Raw genomic sequence first — 22552 nt, 5'->3', positions numbered from 1 at the left:
ATATTTTGGAGTCTACCGTGCGATCTGGCCGATTTCCATTAGGAAATACCGAGACAGGATTCCACGTTAAATGCAACTTGCTGGGAGCAAATGGGTTAAAGATAAGTGCCCGAAAAATAAAAATGGCTTTTGCGTGTAAACAATTATATTTTGGCCATAAGTTTAAGCTCATAGTGCGATTCGTCCGATTTTCAATAGGAAACAACAGGACAAGATTCCCCGTCGAATGCAACTTCTTGCAAATCGGTTAAGGATAAGTGCACGAAAAACGAGTGTTTTTTTATATCCGCAAACATACACACGCACATACACACACACATACTCACTTGTGCAAGGATCATGCCGTGGGTGGTTCTAAAAGCAGCAGTAGATGTCTTCTGGCAGCAGTATCATCCTCGATACTAAGGTACGGAGCTCCAGCTTGGGGAGCTGCGCTAAAGACGAAACATAACCGCAGAAAGTTGAACAGCGTGTTTCGCCTAATGGCCGTTCGAGTCGCGTGTGCGTACCGAACCATTTCCTCTGAGGCAGTTTGCGTTATCCCAGGGATGATTCCAATCTGCATAACCCTAGCAGAGGATATCGAGTGTTACCAACGGAGAGATACCAGAAATGTGAGGAAGACGGTGAGACTGGACTCTATAGTGAAGTGGCAGCAGGAGTGGGACGATGCGGATAATGGAAGGTGGACCCACCAGCTCATCTTCAATGTGTCGACGTGGGTGTATAGGGAACATGGAGAGGTGAACTTTTACCTCAAACAGTTCCTGTCCGGATATGGCTGTTTCCGCCACTATCTGCATCGGTGTGGCCATGCGTCATCGCCATTCTGCCCGGCGTGTATCAACATAGAGGAGACTCCAGAACACGTGGTATTCGATTGCCCAAGGTTTGCGGAAGTACGTAGAGGAATGCCTGCCCTACGGGCGGACAACATCGCAGAGCGAATGTGTCGCGATGAAGGTACGTGGAATGCGGTAAGCAGAGTCGTGACGCAAATACTGTCAGAGCTGCAGCGTCGATGGAGAAGGGACCAGCAAATAAGCGTCGGTTTGGAGGGAAATCCAGCACAGTGAGCAGTGTTTGGTCTCGGGTCGTCGGGGCGCCAGCGAACCGGAAGTCTTCTGCCAACCGGAATCGTCGGACCGACCTCGGCACTCGAACCGCCAACCTGCTGAAGAAAGAAGAAGGAAGTGCTTCGGGTATGTAGGGCACCGCCAGTGCGGACGTCATCCACCACCACGAAGTCGGCGCAATGCACGAAAGCGTCCCCTGCGATAGCCGCCGGTAGTGCAGAAGTTTCCTTCACCGGAACTGGTGGACCACCCTCGACGCCGCGGAAAGTCAGGAGGATTCAAATGAGGAAGTTTGTGGCACGACCGCCGAGGAATCGAGACAACCTAGCAGTGGATCTCAGCAAGCCAGTCGGCGGACTAGCCTAAGCTGGGGCCCGGAATTTTAAAAGAAGTGCATGAGCACAGCCCCTCCCCCACCCGAAGTAGTCGCAGAGTCCCGTGGTCCCGGGGGGATCGAGGCAAGGAGGATAAGGGACCCGGTTTATCCTGGAGGCACATTTTTAGCAGGTCGGGAGGAGCCCATCCCTGTTCGCCTTCGAGCATAGTGTGGATGCTCAGGTGTCTGTCGCGCAGATTTTTTTTCAAAGTTTGTTTTTCCAAAAGTTTGTTTCTGGAGCAAACATATAGCCTTTACGTATACTTACCCGAGTAGAAGAAAATATCTCAATAATATCAAATGTTGATAAGATAGCAAAATGATGGCTTCTGCCCGGGTAGTATACAAGAAAGGCAAAAACCCAGAATAATCCACCTAGCGGTGATGGTGCCTTTCTCGGCCTTCGTAAAAAGTGTGCGCTCAAAAATAGATGAATCTGCGTCCGTTCTATGAAAATCGGGTTATTTTAAGCAAAGATATGCTATTATGAATTTCGACCATTTTTTTCCTTTTCCATGCTTTATTTTTAATGAGTCATATTTTTAAGGATATCATTTTTGGAGGTTTGGTAAAATTTGAGTTGGATTTGGTCTGGCATATCTTTCATTCCAGCCGTTGCTATCAAACACAGGTCAAGAAAACTACATAACGGTAGCAGTTCAATGCGGATAGTTCCGTTAGGATATGGCAGGCATGAAGAATGTTATATTGAAGTGAATTTGAATGCGAGCGGAGGGCAATATTTGGGATGATATAAATATCACGGCCTTCCTTCTGCCAAACACCTGCATGAAGAGGGAGGGAAGAGTATCAGGGTGAAAGCATCCGATAGTTCGTTTTCGGAGTGAAATGATATCCTTTCGGTACAACTTTGTTGTACGAGAAAGGTAAAAAAGTATTTTGGCCATAATTTCTTAGCATAGAGTCCGATCTGGCCAATTTTTAATAGGAAACAATGAGACAGGATACAGCGCCGTTGCTCTGGCCGCCCGGAAGATGCTCCCATTCGAACCATTCCTCGAGCACGACGACACACCACATCGTCCCTGATGTCAAATGACCGGATAAGTTGCTGAAATTCCTTGATTATGATGATTCTCTGATTCCCGAATCTCCGTCCATCCTTAAACATTGTAAACCTTACCTCGAGTCACCACGAGTATGTTGCCTTATTTCCCACTCTTACTAATTTAATGATAAGATTATGTCGATTGTACATATCACAAAGAAACGTGGCTCCGTAAAGTGTTATACACGCCTGAGCCTACCAAATAAACGAACTTGAAAAAAATGAGACAGGATTCCGCGTCGAATGCCACTTGTTGCGAGTAAAACGGTTGAGGGTTAGTGCAAGAGAAGTGAGTTAGACTTTTTTACGCGCTTTTTTATAACACAGCACATAGTCCGATCTGTCAAATTTTCAATAGAAAACGATGGACAGGATTCCACGTCGAATGCAACTTGTTGCGTGAGGATGAGTGCTAGACTTTTTTACATGATTTCTGTACAAAATATGGTATCTTCTTCCTTTTCCCTCTCGAATTCGTCAATAACTGTTCCAGTCGAAAAACGTATCTGTAAAGTTACAATCCAGTAGTGGAGTGAAATGGGACAGTGCTACGTAACTTATATTATGATAAAAGATTGTTATTACTCAAATTAAAGCTAAGTAGATATTTTTAGTTGAATTTAATTTTATGACAATTGGTAATGGTTACCGTACGGTAAGATGCGCTGCTTAAAATCAATACCATGCTGGAAGTGGCTGCCCAACAAACAATTTTGGCTGAATAAGCTGAATTTTTGGATGAGGAAGATTATTTTTCCCCCGCTTTTTCCTTTTACAATGTTTGTTGGATGGGTTCGATTCCCGGTCTGGTCTAGAAAATTTTGGTAACTTGGATTCGAAACCTCGCAGTTAATAACTGTGGAAGTGCTGAAAGAGCACTAAGCTGCAAGGCGGCAATGTCCCAATGGTGGACGTTATTCAAATAGGAAGAAGAAGAATGGTTTTTTAGATAGTTTGTATTTAAATGGGATTATACAAACTCCGTTCGTATCAAGCATGTGAACAATGTTATGACTTCTAATAGGGGAAAGATAGCAAACTTTTTCAACTCGTTTTACAGCCCAATAGAATCGGTTGGTACGCGTGTTCACTTGTTATTTAAAGCCAATTATTTCGATAAATTTGTCCCGATTATTGTACTTGTTCCGTTGGTTTCCCTGTTGGTGTTAGTAAAAACGAATTATTGTGGCAGATAGCTAAAGCCGATTGTTTCAATTGAAAATATGAGTTGCGTTGTGAGGTTCGTTACCAACAGCTCCATCAATCAGAATTGTCTATCAGAATAGAAAAAAATGTTACCTACTACATTTGACAAAACATTCCGGAGCTCTAATTGCACCGCATTCGAATGAGATTCCAATCGTTTCAGCAGCTGATGTAGTGTGGGCATCTAATTAGCGCAAATCGCGGGTTGTGTACCTACCTTCCTATGTTGTGTGTGAACCTTTTTCTTGTGTCTCTATAGCCTGTGAATGGCGCTCGCGTCATTTGTTGCACCGGCAGCAGCGGTGATGATGCATTGTCACGGTCAAGTTTACCCGCGTTCGAAAATCTGTAAATAGGAGGGTAACCAACGTTAGTGAGTGTAATTTAGCTTCCTATCGGCGACAATGATCTGCATCATTAACAAATTGAGTTTTCGGTAGCATCTTTTTAATGGGTGAAGTGCACTATTCAGTACGGTATAGTCCGGAAGCAATTTGATCAACCGAGTAAAATCGATTACACACAACATTTAGGGCCCTCCTTAGCCGTGCGGTAAGATGCGCGGCTACGAAGCAAGACCATGCTGAGGGTGGTTGGGTTCGATTCCGGGTCCCAGTCTAGGCAATTTTCGGCTTGGAAATTATCTCGACTTTCCTGGGCACAAAAGTATCATCGTGTTGGTTTCATGATATACGAATGCAGAAATGGTAACTTGGCATAGAAACCTCGCAGTTAATAACTGTGGAAGTGCTAATGAACACTAAGCAGCGAGGCGGCAATGTCCCAGTGGAGATGTAATACCAATGAAGAAGAAGATTTGTTGTCTTTGATGTCAATAACTTTTCATTGCTTGGTTTTTATGGGATGAACATAGAAGCTATGAGATGAAATCCGGGAGCATTAACCCTATCCAGTCACACTTGAAGAGAACTCCAAGGGAAGTAGCAGCATGTGATCAGGTTTAAAAGAGGTGAACTATTTGTAAAAAAAAACACAGACAACAAAAATGCCAAAAAATTAGACGAGTCTTCGTTGGGACGATTTCTTGTACCCATCTTCTAAAATGTAAAATTTAAAAATTCGATTGCCTTCATTTAAATATTTGATTATAGTTCAGTCTCTGTAGCTCTATTTTTATACAGTGTCGCTAGTTGTTAAATCAGACCATGGTAGCAATTTTGCGATTCCAGATCGAAATGCTAAAATATTGTCTCTACGTATTTATCCAAAAGGTCTTCCACGTTTGTTCAATCAAGCCGCTCTTTGAACCCAATCCAAACCAACGCTAATTATTGAAAAGTCACCGACTAAGTGGCGTCCTTCCTGTTAAATATCTGTCATCAGCACGTGCCCTCGCCTCGTTGCTACTGGGTTCAGCTGCCGAATAATCTGAACGAACAAATCACATCAAATGATGACCGTCATTAGCAACTGGGCGTGTCACCGGATTGTGTACAAAAAAGAAATTAGCTCAATTAGGAAAAACTCGCAAAAACAAGCCCTTTTATCTGTTCTCCCTTCGTCCCTAAGTGGTGTGCACTGCGCATTATTCATTCCGTCGACTCTTCCAAACATTAAGTATGTCTCTGTAGATATGGGACCATCCGTGAGCCACGTTATTATTTTTTTTTTGCATTACAAATACCCATCACATTTTCAGTATAATTGGACAAAAATAGATTTTGTTTGCCCACTTTTTACGTGGTTCATGGAAGATCCCGCAAGCGCAGATGGTTTTGTGGCTAGATGGCAGAAGACTACTAATCACCGTCACCTTGCAGTCGGCTGTGTTGTTTGGATAGCTATTAGTCTCCATCACGGCACGGTATTCACGTATCAAGACCACCCTACAGGTACTACGATTCGTGAATCGCTGGGTCGTTAGAGCTCTAATTGGTGTATGTTAGGTTGGGAGAGAGCACGTACTACTATAGTATACGGATGATGTATCCACATATGTGTTGCTAACTAATCATCCCTTTCAGGGCGAGAGCTTAACTGGGAAGCTCCCAGTTTCAATTGATCATCGGTCGGATGAAGCGGAAAGGTCGCTTGCCAAAGCTGGCCAATAGTTACAGTGTCGGATCTGGTTATTTTCGCACAAATCAGGAGTGGATTGACGCATCATCGGTTTGCTCAACAAGTGGCTGTGAAAAGTTAGCCAAGCGCGACCCAAAAGTAGTCGGTTTAGAAATTGGACCGGAGCGAAATTCGCAACGTGGTAATACGGGATTTGATTTGTTTTGATTGGAAAGTTTCACCATTTTCGAGGACGAGTTTGAGGTGATCTGCATCATATTGCGCGTGCCCGGATAGCAATGGCGCCTCCTCCGACAGCACCGTCCGAACGATTCGTAAGTAATAAGTGGTGCTAACGGGAAGTGCAAGCAAAATTTCGTCGCTGCAACTTCACGAATTTATCGTACCGCTAATCGATATTGAATGAATCGTGTGAAGTACGAAGGGAAATCATTCATCAATTGAAATTGGGTCCTCAGCTAGGGTGAGGCTAGGGTGCCTAAGGCTTGATGACGCAGTGCGTATGGAAGTGTGGATTTTTATATACGAAATGCCTTTAATCGATGCCGCTCGCGTCACAAATCATCACGTGCCAATGGCATTCATGAACGCATCTTTCATGTTTGCAATTTGATTTCGATTAACATGAGCACGCTAATTTTCGCACCGACGGTGATTCATTTTCCATCAATAATGGAAGGATGCATAGATAATGGGATTCATTATTTTGTTTAGGTGTTACTTCGGGAGGTATACGTCGATAACAGGAAATACAGCTGGGTTTTAATTAGGCTCAATCGGTCGTTTTACAAACAGAGAAGAAACAAGTTATATTTCTTTAGAAATATGTGTACCTATGTTGTCGAAGAATTCCGACGCATCCTCAATAAACATTTCATTCGAATCTAAGCAAATCTATGATTTGATTGACGCAATTGACACCTTAGTATTAATCATGGGCGCAGTGGCATTACTGCGTGTTAACGTTTAGACGCAGAGTTTAGATTTTCTTATCCAGTTTGGGCGTTTTTGTATGAACAGTGAGTGGAGGCGCGTATTACATTGTAGGGTACTATACACTATATTAAAGCGTTTTGCATCACCAAAATGTTAGATGTGCCATCCACATGTGTAATAATTCGGGTTTTCCTGCCTTCCTATCGAATATTATGCCACTTTCTTCGGCCAATCTACATAATTTTAGGTCTATTTTTGTTACATCTTTTTTAACCACGATAAATAGGGGAACTGTTCCGACCTCCATCATTCGTCTCATCGCAGAACAAAAAAATACGGCATCAATTTCGTAACTTTTTTTGTCAACATGAAAAAAAAATCGCAAAAATGAGAAATAAATCAAATATCTTTTCATTACTTTGTTTTTGATGGGATTAAAAGAAGCCAAAGTTTTTGAAAAGAAGTCAAGTTTTTGAAATGTAAGAACAAATATTTTAATTTTTACTTAAATTTTTTTCACATTTTTTTAAATTTGATTTTCTTAAAAGTGTTTTGAATTTAAATAAAATAAGCCGTTTTTTTTTTCAAAATCCTGAATATGTATTTTTTTAGATTATTCTTTTTCTGCTCAATTGCCGTGAAGCGTTACAGAGCCGAAATCAAGTTTAACAATACTTTTCTTGATTCTTATACATCAGCGATTCTCAACCTGGGGTACATGTACCCCTGGGGGTATCTTCGCCATGTACAGTAGACCTCTTCATGTTTTCAAAAAGTATCAAAAATTCAACTGGTCAGCCCAGCATCACAATTCTTATGCTAAAATAAGTCTCTTGTCAAATTTTCGGCTAATTCGGATAAAATTTCGAGGTGGCTCAAGTCGATTTAGTGTTTTTGGGCTATTTTCAATTTTGGAAAAAATCTAACAAGAGATATAAACGTCGAAAACTATCGCAACAACCTCTATACGGAAGCTATTGGTGTGCTCTACAAGTCTTGTGAACATTGCGATTCGTTCCGTTCACGTTTTGTCCATGTTGAAGTGATTTTCAAGCTTTTAAGTGCATAAAAATACTGTTTCCCCCACAAGTCGTTGTTCTACAAAATTTTTGAGTTTATGACAAATGATTGTTAATTTATTATATTAATATTCCTCTTTTTTCCCTGGAAATTTGAGTAATACAATTGCTTATGTGCGATTTACCGTTAAATTCTTAAAAATCAGAAGCTGAACATTTATCATAAATTTGCACGTTAGCATTTCTTCAAGCAAGTTGTTCGAACAAAACATAAATCAAATCATATGATATTTGATGCTTACAACAAACGACTTCCAAATTTTGTTAATTTCACCATATGACTGCATGCTTTTAACATTGAGTGCATCGTAGTACAAGTGAAATCGAAGCTTCTTTGTTTGAACAACTTGTTTGAAGAAATCTCAGCGTGCAAATTTATGACAAATGTTCAGATTCTGATTTTTAAGAATTTAACGGTAAATCGCACATGGGCAATTATATTACTCAAATTTCCAGGGAAAAAAGAGGAATAATAATACAATAAATTAACAATAATTTGTCATAAACTCAAGAATTTTGTAGAACAACGACTTTTGGGGGAAACAATATTTTTATGCACTTAAAAGCTTGAAAATCACTTTAACATGGACAAAACGTGAACGGAAAGAATCGCAATGTTCACAAGACTTGTAGAGCACACCAAAAGCTTTCGTATAGAGGTTGTTGCGATAGTTTTCGACGTTTATATCTCTTGTTAGATATTTTCTAAAATTGAAAATAGCTCAAAAACACTTAATCAACTTGAGCCACCTCGAAATTTTATCCGAATTAGCTGAAAATTTGACAGGAGACTTATTTTAGCATAAGAATTGTGATTCTGGGCTGACCGATTGAATTCTTGATACTTTTTGAAAACATGAAGAGGTCTAATGTACAGGGGGTACCTCGGACAAAAATACATAATGGGGGATTTTGATCAGTTTTAATCAAAACTTATTGATAAAGCTTTGACATATGTACATTATTTTTATTTTAAACTTTGTACATAATATGCATGGCGATCAGTAACTAGAGACTATTGAATCCTTCTCTCCACAACCTCCAAAAATGGATTAAGGACTGTGGGATATAAAAATCAGAAGGACAGAACAACGAATAAACAAATTTTAAAAATCTTCTTTGCAATTTAACTGATGGACACAACATGTTAAGAATATGCTACTGAACTAAAATTTAGTGTCTACACTTTCGAAAGCATCAATTCGAGAGACATGAAGATTTTATTTTCGAAAAGCTCAGTTGTTTCGTTGCAAGAGGATAGGAAGCCTCCTAAGCAGCACGGAGGAATCCTTTCAAAAGGATCTTTTCAAGAAGCTTTGAAGCATCCTTTCAAAAGGCTCGGAAACCTACTTTGAAGACGTTCAGAGGCCTCCTTTCAAGAGGCCCGGGAGCACCCTTTTTAGAAGCCCGGTAGAAAACTTCTTTCAAGAGGCTGGGACGCCTACTTTCAATAAGCTCGGAAATCTCTTTTCGAGTGTTTCGGAAACCTCTTTCCAAGTGGTTCAAAAACTTCCTTTCAAGAGGCCCGGAAGCCTCCTTTCAAGAGGCCCGGAAGCCTCCTTTCAAGAGGCCCGGAAGCCTCCTTTCAAGAGGCCCGGAAGCCTCCTTTCAAGAGGCCCGGAAGCCTCCTTTCAAGAGGCCCGGAAGCCTCCTTTCAAGAGGCCCGGAAGCCTCCTTTCAAGAGGCCCGGAAGCCTCCTTTCAAGAGGCCCGAAGCCTCCTTTCAAGAGGCCAGAAGCCTCCTTTCAAGAGGCCCGGAAGCCTCCTTTCAAGAGGCCCGGAAGCCTCCTTTCAAGAGGCCCAGTCCCGCTGCGCACCTCGCCTTCTTGTGCCCGTCGGATAAAGTGGATAATATAGTTGACGGCATAAAATTTGGGAGAGTACCTTGTAGGCGGCGTTCAGCAATGTGATTGCGCGGTAGTTGCTACAATCCAGCTTATCGCCCTTTTTGTAGATGGGACACACGACACCTTCCATTCACTCCTGCGGCAAAACTTCCTCCTCCCAAATCTTGGTAATGACCCAGTGCAGCGCTCTAGCCAATGCCTCACCACCGTGTTTAAATAGCTCTCCTGGTAGTTGGTCAACCCCAGGGGCTTTGTTGTTCTTCAGCCGGCCAATCTCCTCCTGGATTTCCTGGAGATCCGGAGCCGGTAAGATTAAGTCCTGCGCGCGTTCTCCCAGGTCCATCACCATACGGCCATCTTCGTCTGCCACATCGCCATTCAGGTGTTCTTCGTAGTGCTGCCGCCACCTTTGGATCACCTCACTCTCGTTTGTAAGAAGGTTCCCGTTTATGTCCTTACACATATCAGGCTGTGGCACGTGGCCCTTACGTGAACGGTTTAACTTCTCATAGAACTTTCGTGTGTTATTAGCGCGGTACAGTTGCTCCGTCTCTTCACGGTGTCGATCTTTCCTGCTGGCGCTTTTCCCTCCGGAAAATCGAGTTTTGTCTGCTCCGCGCCTGTTTATATCGTGCCTCGTTCGCCCTCGTGCGGTGTTGCAGCAATCTCGCCCACGCTGCATTCTTCTCTTCCACTAACTGCTCACATTCGCCGTCATTTTTTCCTCGTTTGTCGGGTGAAGATCACTGCGTCCAGATTTTAGGACTATTGTGATATACCCTTTTGCTGTGAAATACGCAAGTTATCTCAGTAACATGTTTGTCACTGAGATACCTTGGTATCGACTGAACTCAAGACCATCTATTATTGATGAATAGAGATCCTGAGTTACAGTATGTGACTCCCCCATTTTGGCGAGACTAGCTTTATGAAGCCAACCACGTCCTTGGGGGATAAGATCCATATGTCAGCAGGCCCTAAAAAGGGCTTGCTGAGAACTGAAAAGCCAATAGCAGAGGATGTGTTCTGATGTTTCTCTCTCCTCGTCACAGAAGCGGCAATTTGAGGTTTGGATTGCTCCGATCTTTTGTAGATGGTATCTGCAGGGGCAGTGTCCAGTTATTAGACCGGTGTAGATGTTGAGATCCCTTTTGTTGAGACCTAATAGTTGTTGGGTTTTCTTGGGGTTAATCGTTACGAGCCTTTTGGATTGGCTCGTATGGGGAAGTGCATTCCAGTTTGATGTGATTTGACTGACCATATATTTGTTCAGTTCCATTTTACAGAGCAGTCTGAGATCCCGCAGAAGGGCTCAGGGCCAATGAACCTTTCATTAGATCCATTCCTGGCTAGCTCATCAGCAATCTCGTTTCCCTCTAGACCCGTATGTCCTGGGATCCAATATAGGTAGACTCGATTGCGTATGGATAAGTTTTTCAAAGCCAGAATGCATTCCCACACTAGCTTTGAGTTACAAGTGTAGTTATTAAGCGACTTAAGTGCCGCTTGGCTGTCAGAGAAAATACATATTTTTGCAAATCTATACTTTCTCCTCAGGCATAATAACACGCATTCTAATATTGCATATATTTCCGCCTGAAATACTGTGGGCCACTGTCCTAAGTGGACAGAAATTTTTGTTGTAGGGCCATAGATTCCGGATCCTGTCAGATTATTCATTTTCGAACCATCTGTGAAGAAATTTATAGAGCCTGTTGGAACGCTGGGTCCACCTCCTTCCCACTCCTGGCGGGAAGGAATGAACACATCGTAAGGTAAGTCATAATTGACTACCGTTTCCATCCAGTCACTACAAATTCCGATTGCGGGATTTATGGCAAATTCATTTAATATGCTGAGGTGACCCGTAAGGTCTCCCTGACAGCAGTGTTTTTGTTCTCTTTAACCTTAGAGCACTTTTTTCCGCTTCCAGCTTTATGAATTGATCTAACCGGGGCAGGTGAAGCATTGCGTCTAGGGCCAAAGTGGGTGTACTACGAACTGCACCAGTGATGGCTATGCAAGCGGTGCGTTGGATTTTGTTGAGCTTAGCCCTTGCAGCAGCCTCATTAGTTTTAGGCCACCAGGCAAGGGAAGCGTAAGTTGTCCTGGGACGGACAATGGTTTTATATATCCACATGATCATACTTGGTTTTAGGCCCCATCTTTTACCAAGGGTTTTTGAAAAAAACCCAAAGTGTATTGAGACCTTTCTGCACAACTGATTGGAGATGAGAGTTCCAATTAAGCTTTGCGTCGAGTATGACACCTAGATATTTTACTTCACTTGAATAAACTAATTGTGTTTGATTCAAGAAAAGGGGTTTCAGTTGTACCTTTCTCCGTTTGGTGAAAGGGATAATGGAAGTTTTTGTAGGATTTATGCCTAGTTGATACTTTTGACACCAGGAAAAAGTGTGATTTAGGGCAGATTGCATTCTTTCCACTATAACACTTTCGAATTTGCCTCGTACAATAATAACAACGTCATCAGCATATCCAACCACTTCGAAGCCTCTTCTCTCTAAGCTGTATAGAAGCTCATCCACCACCAGTGACCACAACAAAGGAGAAAGCACTCCGCCTTGCGGACACCCCCCCTGTTGCTTTAACAGTGATGTATGAACCGCTAAGCTCAGAGGAGATTTTCCGATTAGCTAGCATAGCATGTACCCAGGTAACAATGCATGGGTCGAATTTTCTCCTCAACATTGCTGACCCTATAAACGAATAAGAAGCGTTATCGAATGCGCCCTCAATATCAAGAAATGCTACAAGAGCAATTTCTTTTGCATTAAGTGTTTTTTCGATTTTTTAACTACCGTATGTAGTGCCGAGATCGTAGATTTTCCACTTTAATAAGCGAATTGGCTTTTTGACAAAGGCATTGCTTTCATAAATTTGTGATTTATGTACTCGCATAGTACCTTTTCCATAATTTTGAGCATTACAGAGGATAAACTTATCGGCCTGAATGCTTTGGGGTTGGTTTTATCTCTCTTGCCTGCCTTCGGAATGAAGACAGCCCGGATTTGACGCCAATCGTCAGGTATGTGCCCCAAAATCAGACTCGCCTTAAAAATCTCAACCAAGGGTGGAACCAGTGTTTTCTCCTCTTTTTGGATCAACGCTGGGAATATTCCATCCATGCCAGGAGACTTAAATGGCTCGAAAGATCTCACAGCCCTCTCAACCCTGGCCCGAGTGAAAGCTTCCTTTGCAACCTTTATTGCGTCTTTTTTAGATCCAGAAACCCATGATTGGATCTTTTGGGGATCTGAGACAGCAATTCCAGTGCCTTGGTCGCCGATGCTCGACTCAGGGATTGAATCAGGGAAGTGGATCTTTAACAATTCGCTCAGTGTATCGCTAGGCTCTACAGTGAGCAAACCATCCGTCTTTCGGAGGCTACCCACACCATTGGAGTGGTCTTTTGAAAGAGTTTTTTGGAGTCTGGCCACTACGGGTGTATTCTCTATGCTTTCACACATTAGAATCCACGATTTCCGTTTGGCTGACCTTATTTCTTTGTTGTAGTTCGTCAGGGCCTTTCTGTATAGGCTCCAATCGCCGGTTCGCTTAGCACGATTGAACTCCCTACGCGCAGTTTTCCTAAGCTTCTCAAGAGTTTTATTCCACCATGGAACGTCTCTACTCGAACTAGTTGATTTAGTTGAACAGCTCTCTTGGTAGGCGTTAAGGATTTTGTTTTTAATGGATTTGGACGCATCTTCCAATTGTGTTATGGACTTGATGTGACTTTCTATTATGTACTCTTCGGATCGTAGGATAGCTGAGTAGGATTCCCAATCAGTTTTCTTAGGATTCGCCGTCACACCAGTCGTTTCTCTGATCCGGGGGCACCGTGCCAAGTGCAGCGGTTGCGGTGCTGCCAATGGCGGATCGAATATCTCTCCAGCCATCTTCAAGAGGCGCTGCGCCTAGCTGCTCTTCCGTTGGGAGTGCCACTCCCAGCTGCAGCACGTATTCTTGGGCTAGTCTAGCGTCTTGTAGCCGCCCAATGTTAAGCCGCGGCGTCCGACTTCGACGCGTGTTGTACACCGTCGAGAGTTTTGAGCGCAGGCATACTGCAACAAGGTAGTGGTCGGATTCAATATTCGCACTGCGGTAAGTGCGGACGTTCGTGATGTCGGAGAAGAATTTACCGTCGATTAGAACGTGGTCGATTTGGTTTTCCGTTTCTTGGTTAGGTGATCTCCATGCGGCCTTGTGGATATTTTGCGGGGGAAAAAGGTGCTTCGGACTACCATTCCGCGGGAGGCTGCGAAGTTTATGCATCGTTGGCCGTTGTCATTCGATACGGTGTGCAGACTATCCGGTCCGATGACCGGTCTATACATTTCCTCCCTTCCTACCTGTGCGTTCATGTCACCGATGACGATTTTAACGTCCCGCAGTGGACATCCATCGTATGTCTGCTCCAGCTGTGCGGAGAACGCTTCTTTCTCGTCGTCGGGTCTCCCTTCGTGTGGGCAGTGCACGTTGATGATGATATAGTTGAAGAAACGGCCTTTAATCCTCAGCTTGCACATCCTTGCGTTGATTGGCTGCCACCCAATCACGCGTTGGCGCATCTTACCCAGCACTATGAAGCCGGTTCCCAGCTCGTTGGTGGTGCCACAGCTTTGGTAGAAGGTAGCCGCTCGATGCCCGCTTTCCCACACTTTCTGTCCTGTCCAGCAAATCTCCTGCAGCGCCACGACGTCGAAGTTGCGGGGATGTAATTCATCGTAGATCATCCTGTCGCAACCTGCGAAACCTAGCGACTTGCAATTCCATGTTCCAAGCTTCCAATCGTGATCCTGTATTCGTCGCCTAGGTCTTTGCCGATTATATCGAGTCGCATTATCTCTTATATTGTTCGTAATGATTGGTTTTCTAGGCGGCTTATTGGGCCTGCGCAAACCTCCTGCTTCGTCGGAGGGCCGTCGTGTCAGGGCTGTTTAGCGTCCCACCTAACACCAGGACTTGGGCTTGTGCGCTTTGAGCGGCGCACGGTCGCTTTGGTGGGGCCTACTTGCGGATACATGCAGCTTTTTATAGAGGTTTAACAGGGCCCACTGTCAAACCCCACCACATCCTAGGCAAGCCCCACAACTCGCAGATGGCCTGGGGAGGGATCGTCAAGCCCTTGGACATAGTCCCTGATGTCCTCGAACGAAGTTCTTATGGGTTTCTGATTAAAGCTCTTTTGGGCTTCCAAATGGGATTCTTTTAGGGTCCCCGAACAGAGATATTATGGGGTTTTAAAAAAAGTTTTTGGGGTCATGAACGGACTTCTTTTTGGACTTCCAAACGGAGTTTTTTTTTTGGACTTTTGTTTACAGTTCTTTTGGGCTTCCAAATGGGATTCTTTTAGGGTTCCTGAACGGAGTTATTATGGGGTTCAAAAGAAAAGTTTTTACGGTTCCGAACAGACTTCTTTTTGGGCTTCGAATGGAATCCTTTACAACTCAAATGAATTAATAAAGTTCTTAAAAACAATCGACTCGTACATGATTACATTGCACAAAGCATAGCAATCGATTTCTCAATCTATAATTTCCCTGTGCGCGCCACGAAACTAACTTAGAAGAATGACAAGCTACTTAAGGCTGGAATAAATTTCGTAATCTGAGAAAGTGTCGTACCAAATTACAACATGCATGTTTTCCATTTTCCAGTTGAAAAGCTTGAAAAATACTACTCGTTAACGCCATTTTTGGAAAATGAGGTAAACGTCACTTTTTCAGATGACGGCAGTGTGGTGACTGAGTAAAATTGAATTGCCGTCTGTATTCTTCTCTCAGATATTTCACTCAGTTTTCGATATGAGTGGTCCCGCTTTTGACGGAAACTAAGTAATATTTCCGTGGGAAAAAGAGACGGCCTTACAATTTTACTCAGCTACTGAGTAGTTAGAAGTTAAAGTGTTCAGTCACACCGGTCGTGTCAATTAATAGAGGCAATAAACTATATATAGAGGAAGATTGTTGCTGTTGTCAGTGGCGAAACATCTTTCGCTGGCGAAGATAGCGCACTAAATGTCAACGAAGGGAAAATCAAAACGTTTTGACAGATGTGTACCGAACATGTATGGGAAAGATAACAAAGGGAACCGCAGCGACAATCGTCTTCTATAGCTTATTACCTCTATTTGTCAATCCCTTACTTCTAAAACGATGCTGAATAGTGGGCACGAACGACCGAAAGTTTCCCACACCCCCCATTAAATCTCAAAGAGACACATCGTCTGATTTGTGCAATTTTTCTTAATATTTGTCTCGATCAGCATTTAAGTCGGAAATGAGTTGGCACACTGTATTCGTATAAATTCTGCATTATTTCAATTTGTCTAAAATTATTAAAATTGTTTGTTGATTTATGCAAACACACACAAATCCAGCCCTTGAGTGTTGTGTTTCTGATAAAGCACGATCTTCAGTTAGCCTTGTGATCGAAAACGCTCAGGCATAGGGGAAGACACCCAGAAATCGCCCTCCCCCCAGTTTTCGCCCACCTATTTTAAAACTTTAATTTCTCGAAAACTAGCTGTTGGAAACAGTTAAAGTTCAGGTATTTTCATAATTGATTGATGCTTGTATGGAAAAACTTTAACTGTAACTGTTTTCAACAACTAGTTTACGAGAAATTAAAGGTTTAAAATAGGTGGGCGAAAACTGGGGGGAGGGCGATTTCTGGGTGTCTTCTACCTACTTAGTGCTGATATGAGAGAAGAAGACTACTGCTCGAAATCCCAGATATAATGTTTTCGTTGCTAAAGAGATCATGAATCAAAACAAATTATTTTTTGGTAACCAAAAAAACAAATGTTGCTTTAAGAAAAACAAAACCTGTACCAGACAAATCATTCGATAAGGAAATACGAGAAGAAACACACAATCATCGAAAATAGTAGAGCTTCGACTTCAAGGCTGTATCATGCGGACGAGTTCTCTACATGCTCTCTTTGAGCGGTTTGCCCTCGGGCTAGGTTAGGCTTATTCATGCCAACCGAGTCACGTTTGACGCCACGTATGTATCTCCTTTGTTCCAAACAAAGTTTCTCCTAATAAGTATGCGCCCTTCCACTCCGACCGATAAAGTTGTTGTTTTTTTTTCCACAAACAGTCGTCCAACCATTCGGAGCTAATCACCATTAGGAGTCCGGCTTTGTTGCTGTTTCCAGTCGACTAGACTCGGTAGCAGTCTCCTTCCGTCTTGATAATGATTCTCCGCCAGTGCGACAGTGCGTTGATTAGACATTCATGCTGCAGCTACGCCGGAGAGTGTGCTAAGTTTACAGTTGCAGAAATGTGTAATTATTCATTCCTAAACAAACAATTAGAAGCTGCGATAATGGCCGTGTAATTATTATGTAATGATTGCACCCGTGTGTCGTCCGCATCGCCCTGTAAGGGCGGGATAAGTGACAAGTCAACAAACGTGACTCTTTTTCGCTGCCGCTTTCCAGGAGATAACGAACGATCCCAATCGCAGTTCCACAGCAGACGCAAAGTTCTTAAAGTACCGAGCTGTAATGATTGAGCGAACGGGTCAATAGCTTGTGACTGGTTCAACTCCATTAGCATATTAAATATTCTGCATAAATGCAAATTTATAGTTGCTGCGTGTAAACGAATAGTGCTTGTCGCATCTGTCATCGTTTACATTTGATCTGTTTCCAAGCATTTTGTGCGTCAATCAGAATCATCTAGTTGCTCCTACGGTCAATAACTTTTAATTCTGAAGTACTATGTTATCAGGGCGTATCTCCATTTGGAAACAAACGCATGCAATTTCGACTCACGATGATTTGCCCCCCAACAGCTTTTATTACATCCAAACAAATCGTGCGGCTATTCGCAACCCCTCGCCATTGTACCATTCAATCACATTTTATTGCTGTCAGAAGCGCCACCGATCACCGTGTCGCGGTTTGTTGATAAGAGGACGCTGCCGCCGCCGCCAGCCGCGCCGGTTGAACAGGTTTTTCGACAAAAATATACTTTCGACGCCTTGGCGACCGCGACAAGCGACGCAGTAGACCCACCAGCAGACGCGATGCAGCCAACACTGCGTCTGCGTGACTCACTTTTGTCTGTTGCGGACAAAACGGATTCTCGCTCCCGGTGTCATTAAAGAGAGCAAAGTAGAGAAAGTCTCTTTTGAATTTTTGCGCAGAAGTTTACGCTGATTACCACTAGGTGGTGCTATAATAAAAGTGGAGTAACAAACCTTGCTCTAGTTGATCGATTTTTATGTGCGTTCCCATTGACTGGGGATCTTTAGGAAATTTGAGGACCATTTAAGGACATAGTTGGAAGAGTACCACGATGGCCGTCAATATGGCACCTGACCTTCCACGGGTCAACCCCACACCTCCCGCACTCCTCTCCCACAAACATTCGAATGCATCGAACAGCTTCGAACAAAAGTTCAATATTCGAATTACTAACCTGTTCACAGCATATTTATTCACTTCCCGTGATAATGAACTTGTTTCTCCGAAGAATCCTATGTATTTCGGCTTGAATTATATCATAAATCAGCAATCTTGTGCCAATTTAATAGCCGTTCGCGATTTGGTGGGGTTATCACTGCACTTCACTTCTTCTCAAAGGGCATTGGAAAAATTAAGTTTTTACTCACTTCTTCGCACATGAGCAGCCCAAAATGTTGATGGAATGCAAGTGAAACATCACTTTTTGAAATCAGTCACTTGTTTGAACCGAAAACTTTATAAAAACTGCTATTTTTGCCCGAAAAAAACTATGAAAAACTGATCGCGGAGCGAATGTAAACACCGGCGGCACCGATAGCAGCAAACTAATAACTAGGGTGGTTCAAAAATGATTTTGCTTCGCCAGGCTCAGTCGATGATGTTTCATATTTTGGGTGTCGTTTGATGGTTTGGGCTGGTTTAAATAGTGGCTTATCGTGCACAGGTCGTTTCAGGTTTGTATGACTGACAGTTGATATGGCGAGGTTGAATTTAACATTATTCTGATTGTGGCACTCCGTCATTGGGCGCTGGCGAGGGGGAGACCATATGACTGGATGAAATACCACTTGGCATAAGACAAGTTTGTACAATCCCATTTAATTCACCACTTAATTGTACCTTGACAGATACGTATTTCGACCTCAACAGTAAGGTCGTCTTCAGTGTCTCGTTCTTGCCCGACTAAGTGGTGGAATTAAATGGGATTGTACAAACTCGTCTTATGACAAGTGAAAACATTCCACTAAAAAGCTCAAAATAATTTTCTTAACAAAATGGATGAAATATTCAAGAGCTTTAACTCCATAGACAATGCATATTGAATGGTCATTCCAATAGATGGAAGTCGATTTTAATCGAGGTTGCGAGTTGCATCAAGGATGTTATCGATCATTTAGTAATTTGCATTCGATCCACTAGTAACGTAGTTACAGCAATATTTTCAGTAACTTAGACTAAATGATAACGAAATTTCATTATTTTAGTTTAAGTTACTGCTACTAGCGCTATAACTCCGTTATTAGTTGAATTCTAACAACAAACCATCAGGCAGAGTTGTAGAAAAACCTTCGCACTAGAAGTCCACCATACAACACATTTTGAAAATCAGCTTCTGGAATAAGTTATTACGTAATCAATGGTTCTTTCCTGCGGTGCGAGTTTCGTTCAGTGAAGTCTCTGGAATGTTGCTTTCAGCTATGTGGGTTCTCTTTTCGCCAGCGTTTGGAGGGGAGGCGCTGTAGCCAGTGTAATGAAAGGTTTAGTTTCACATACTAGTTTTCATACAAACTTGAACCGGCTTGTGCTCACCCAGGTTTTGTTCGATTCGGTTTTTGGAGGACACTCGGATCATGGGACGGAATCGAGTGAGCGTGTTGGAGCTGGGTCGTTTTTTGAACCACCCTACTAATATTTTATGTTTTTTTTATAAATACGACACCAATACTACTACAGTATATGACAGTTTTTATTGTACCAATACTTTCAAAGCTTTGTTTTGGTACTCAACCCACCTTCACCTTAAGTGAAATTAAAAATTTCTTTCAGAAACTTTAGTTCTGTTGTTATAATTGATCCGTTATTAGTATTTAATAAATTTTATGTCCTTGTGGTCTCCTATTGACCAAGGAAATGTTCTGTAAATTTCTCAAATTTCATTAAAATTTATCTCTGCAATTTGTTAGCTATTTATTTTAAATGTACTTCAGTCAATCTTTGATTAAGGGTTTTCAAATAATTTCCATTCTTTCTGCTCGACGAAAACCAAAGCTTCCACTTCTAACTGCACTGGGTGGTTTATCAAATTCATTTCATTTAACTTATCATGTGTGTCTACAAGTACAAGTTAGAATTCAAATTCTTTCACAAAGGCGTTCATGGTGTTCAGAGTGATTAAAAATCTAGTTATTGACTGAGTCTCATGAAGGTGACCACCGTCTAAATTAGGGTACAAATGATCATACTTAGAAGATCATAATGACTGTAATGTGGTTCACGAGGGAGGGCGTTGTCTATATTTGAGTGCAAATGATGAGACGTTCATACCGTTCGGAGTGATCAGTTGAGTCTCTTGACGGTGATCTCTGTTCCAATTTGAGTGCAAAATATTGTTCTACGGGGTTTAAATGGCAATAGTGATCAAATGAGTGGTATGAGGGCGACCACTGACTGTATTTGAGTGCAAATTATTGCACTGAGGCTAATTTGAGTACGCCGCGGAAAATTGTTCAAAATTTGGATTTCAACAATGAAATCTTCAGAATATCCACAGGATTTTAAGGAAATTTCAATGGAAGCTGTTCGGAATTTCATCGGAAAATGTTCCTGAATTTCAGTGAATTTTTTATGGTTGATTTTTTTGTAATTTCCATTAGAAAATCTTCGCAATTTCGACGAAAAATTGTTCAAAATGGGGAAAGCCATTCGACGGTAAGCCTTTGGGCACGTTAAGCCGAAAGTCATCTAGCCGAATACCATGTGGTCGAATTTGATGTTTGGTTGAAATGGTTGTTAGTTTGAAAACATTTTGTCCGAAAACGACATACGGCCGAATTGGTGATTTAGCTGAAAAAACCGTTCGTCTTAACAGGTTCTTCTTCTTGTTCTTTTTTTAATTTAAACAACGAATAACGATATTTCATGTATAGCAAAAGCGGACGCCAACCAAACCAAACCACGACAACTAAATGTAGGGCACTACACACACCAACAAAAATAGATACTCATGTAAGTAAGGGATAGTTGTTAAAAAACAATCCTACTTTTTTGGGTGACTTGGCCAGAAAGGCCTCGCCACCTGGGGTACCCCTGACTTCTAATCACGGCCACGGAAGTCGTCTGGGGTGGGTTACAACCACCTCTTTTCCCAGGGCCGGCTCTTCACTATTCTGCTGATCAGGGAACAAAGAAACACTACACCGCTATTTCACTTTTAGTAACTATTTTTATTATGACTTACTGCGTGGCGTGTCTCGTGTAAGGTGTAGTGCTGGCCAGCGATAACGGGATGCTCGAGATAGAATGGGTTGGGCGGGCGGGGTACTCTGGAGGCACTGTAGACCAAACGACGTGGTCCTTTCGGCCAAGATGGCTGCCGGTGAACGATGTCGCTCTACGACGCGGTGCGATTTCTCACTAAGGGGCAAGCGTGATTGGCCGTACGGGGACCAAATCCGGCGCTGGTGAATGAACCACACTTCTGCGATCAGTAACGATGGGTCCTAATAAAGGTTGGACAGGGCATAACGATAGGTTGGACAGGGCATTTAAGGAAGGGGTGATGCTACTGGGGTTTTCTTTGGTTTCATACCTGACTCCAATATATTAAGCAATGCTCAATGATTGCTCGAATGCTCTGAATGATTCCAAAAACACTGGATGTGGTATCTACCACTCTTAAAGCAGCAAAGATGCTGTCGTTTGTAGCTTAGGGAACTTTTTAACTTTTAACTATCTTTCGGTAGACTTGATCCGATCACTATGACGGTTGGAGTTGAAAAGAGTGATCTTCTTACCCAGTAGCTAAGACTCCTAAGACCCCCCCCCTTCCCCCATGCAATCTCATCCCATTCCCTATTCCTATTTCCAATGCTTTCCCAATCCTTTGACATCCCGTAGATTATTGTATTGTATTATTACAGCAGTATGCTCTTCTGCTCTCTGCGCTTTCTTGCTCTGGACTGCAACTGGGGAAATAGGGTGAACGCACCAGAATGGTAACATAGTAGGGCAAAAGTGGGAAAATTTTTGTAAATCGAGAAAAATTGCTCACTTTCAAATACTTTTAAGTTTATTTTAGAACCCTTTGAAGAAGGTTAAATAAATTAACCGAAACGTCGGATGTAGGAGCAACAAAGTATTTGCTACTTGTTAAGACTGCTATCGCCGAAAGAAATTCAATCTTAATAGCAAAACTTCAGTCGCCAACTCCCAGACAATGATATGGAAATACTAATAGCATCTTCATGATAGAATTAGAGGTGAAAGTATAGAATTGATTGTTCCGTTAGGATACGACAGGCATGAAGAATGTTTTTTCTATAGCAGTCATTTGAAAGCGAGCGGAGGGCAATATTTGTTATGGAATATCAGCCAGTGGAGATATATCAGCTTCCACGCTGATATTCTTCCCTCCCCTTCATACGAGAGTTTGGCAGAAGGAAGGTCGTGCAATATATACCATCACAAATATTGCCCTCCGCTCGCTTTCGAATCGACTTCTATAAAAAAACATTCTTTTTTCCTGCTGTATCCTAACGGAACTATTAATTCTATACTTTCGCCTCTAATTCTATCATGAACATGTACATCTAAGTTTGGAAGATGATATTAGCATTTCTATATCATAAAAATTGTCGATTGGCCGAAATGGTGGTTTGGCAGAAAAAGCCATTCGGCCGAACGGGTGCCACGGGAGAAAA

At 42.5% G+C, this 22552-nt stretch overlaps 1 protein-coding gene across 6 annotated transcripts in view; it reads left to right on the top strand.

Annotated features, from left to right (window-relative positions):
- Positions 1-22552, top strand: part of LOC134204858 (sodium-coupled monocarboxylate transporter 1-like) — a 103353-nt gene that overhangs the window by 69967 nt on the left and 10834 nt on the right. The window contains exon 1 of one of the 6 annotated variants that reach the window (XM_062679659.1): positions 5768-6081. The exons of the other annotated variants lie outside the window; for them this stretch is intronic. Within the exon in view, the coding sequence (XP_062535643.1) occupies positions 6046-6081 (36 nt within the window). The 5' untranslated portion in view covers positions 5768-6045. Of the gene's footprint in view, positions 1-5767; positions 6082-22552 lie in introns of those variants that run through there. 6 annotated transcript variants of the gene reach the window in all.

Source organism: Armigeres subalbatus, unplaced genomic scaffold (assembly GCF_024139115.2).
Source record: "Armigeres subalbatus isolate Guangzhou_Male unplaced genomic scaffold, GZ_Asu_2 Contig937, whole genome shotgun sequence".
Taxonomy (NCBI): domain Eukaryota; kingdom Metazoa; phylum Arthropoda; class Insecta; order Diptera; family Culicidae; genus Armigeres; species Armigeres subalbatus.
The sequence above is the reverse complement of the archived record's forward strand: the minus strand, read 5'-3'. Positions and strand labels throughout refer to the sequence as shown.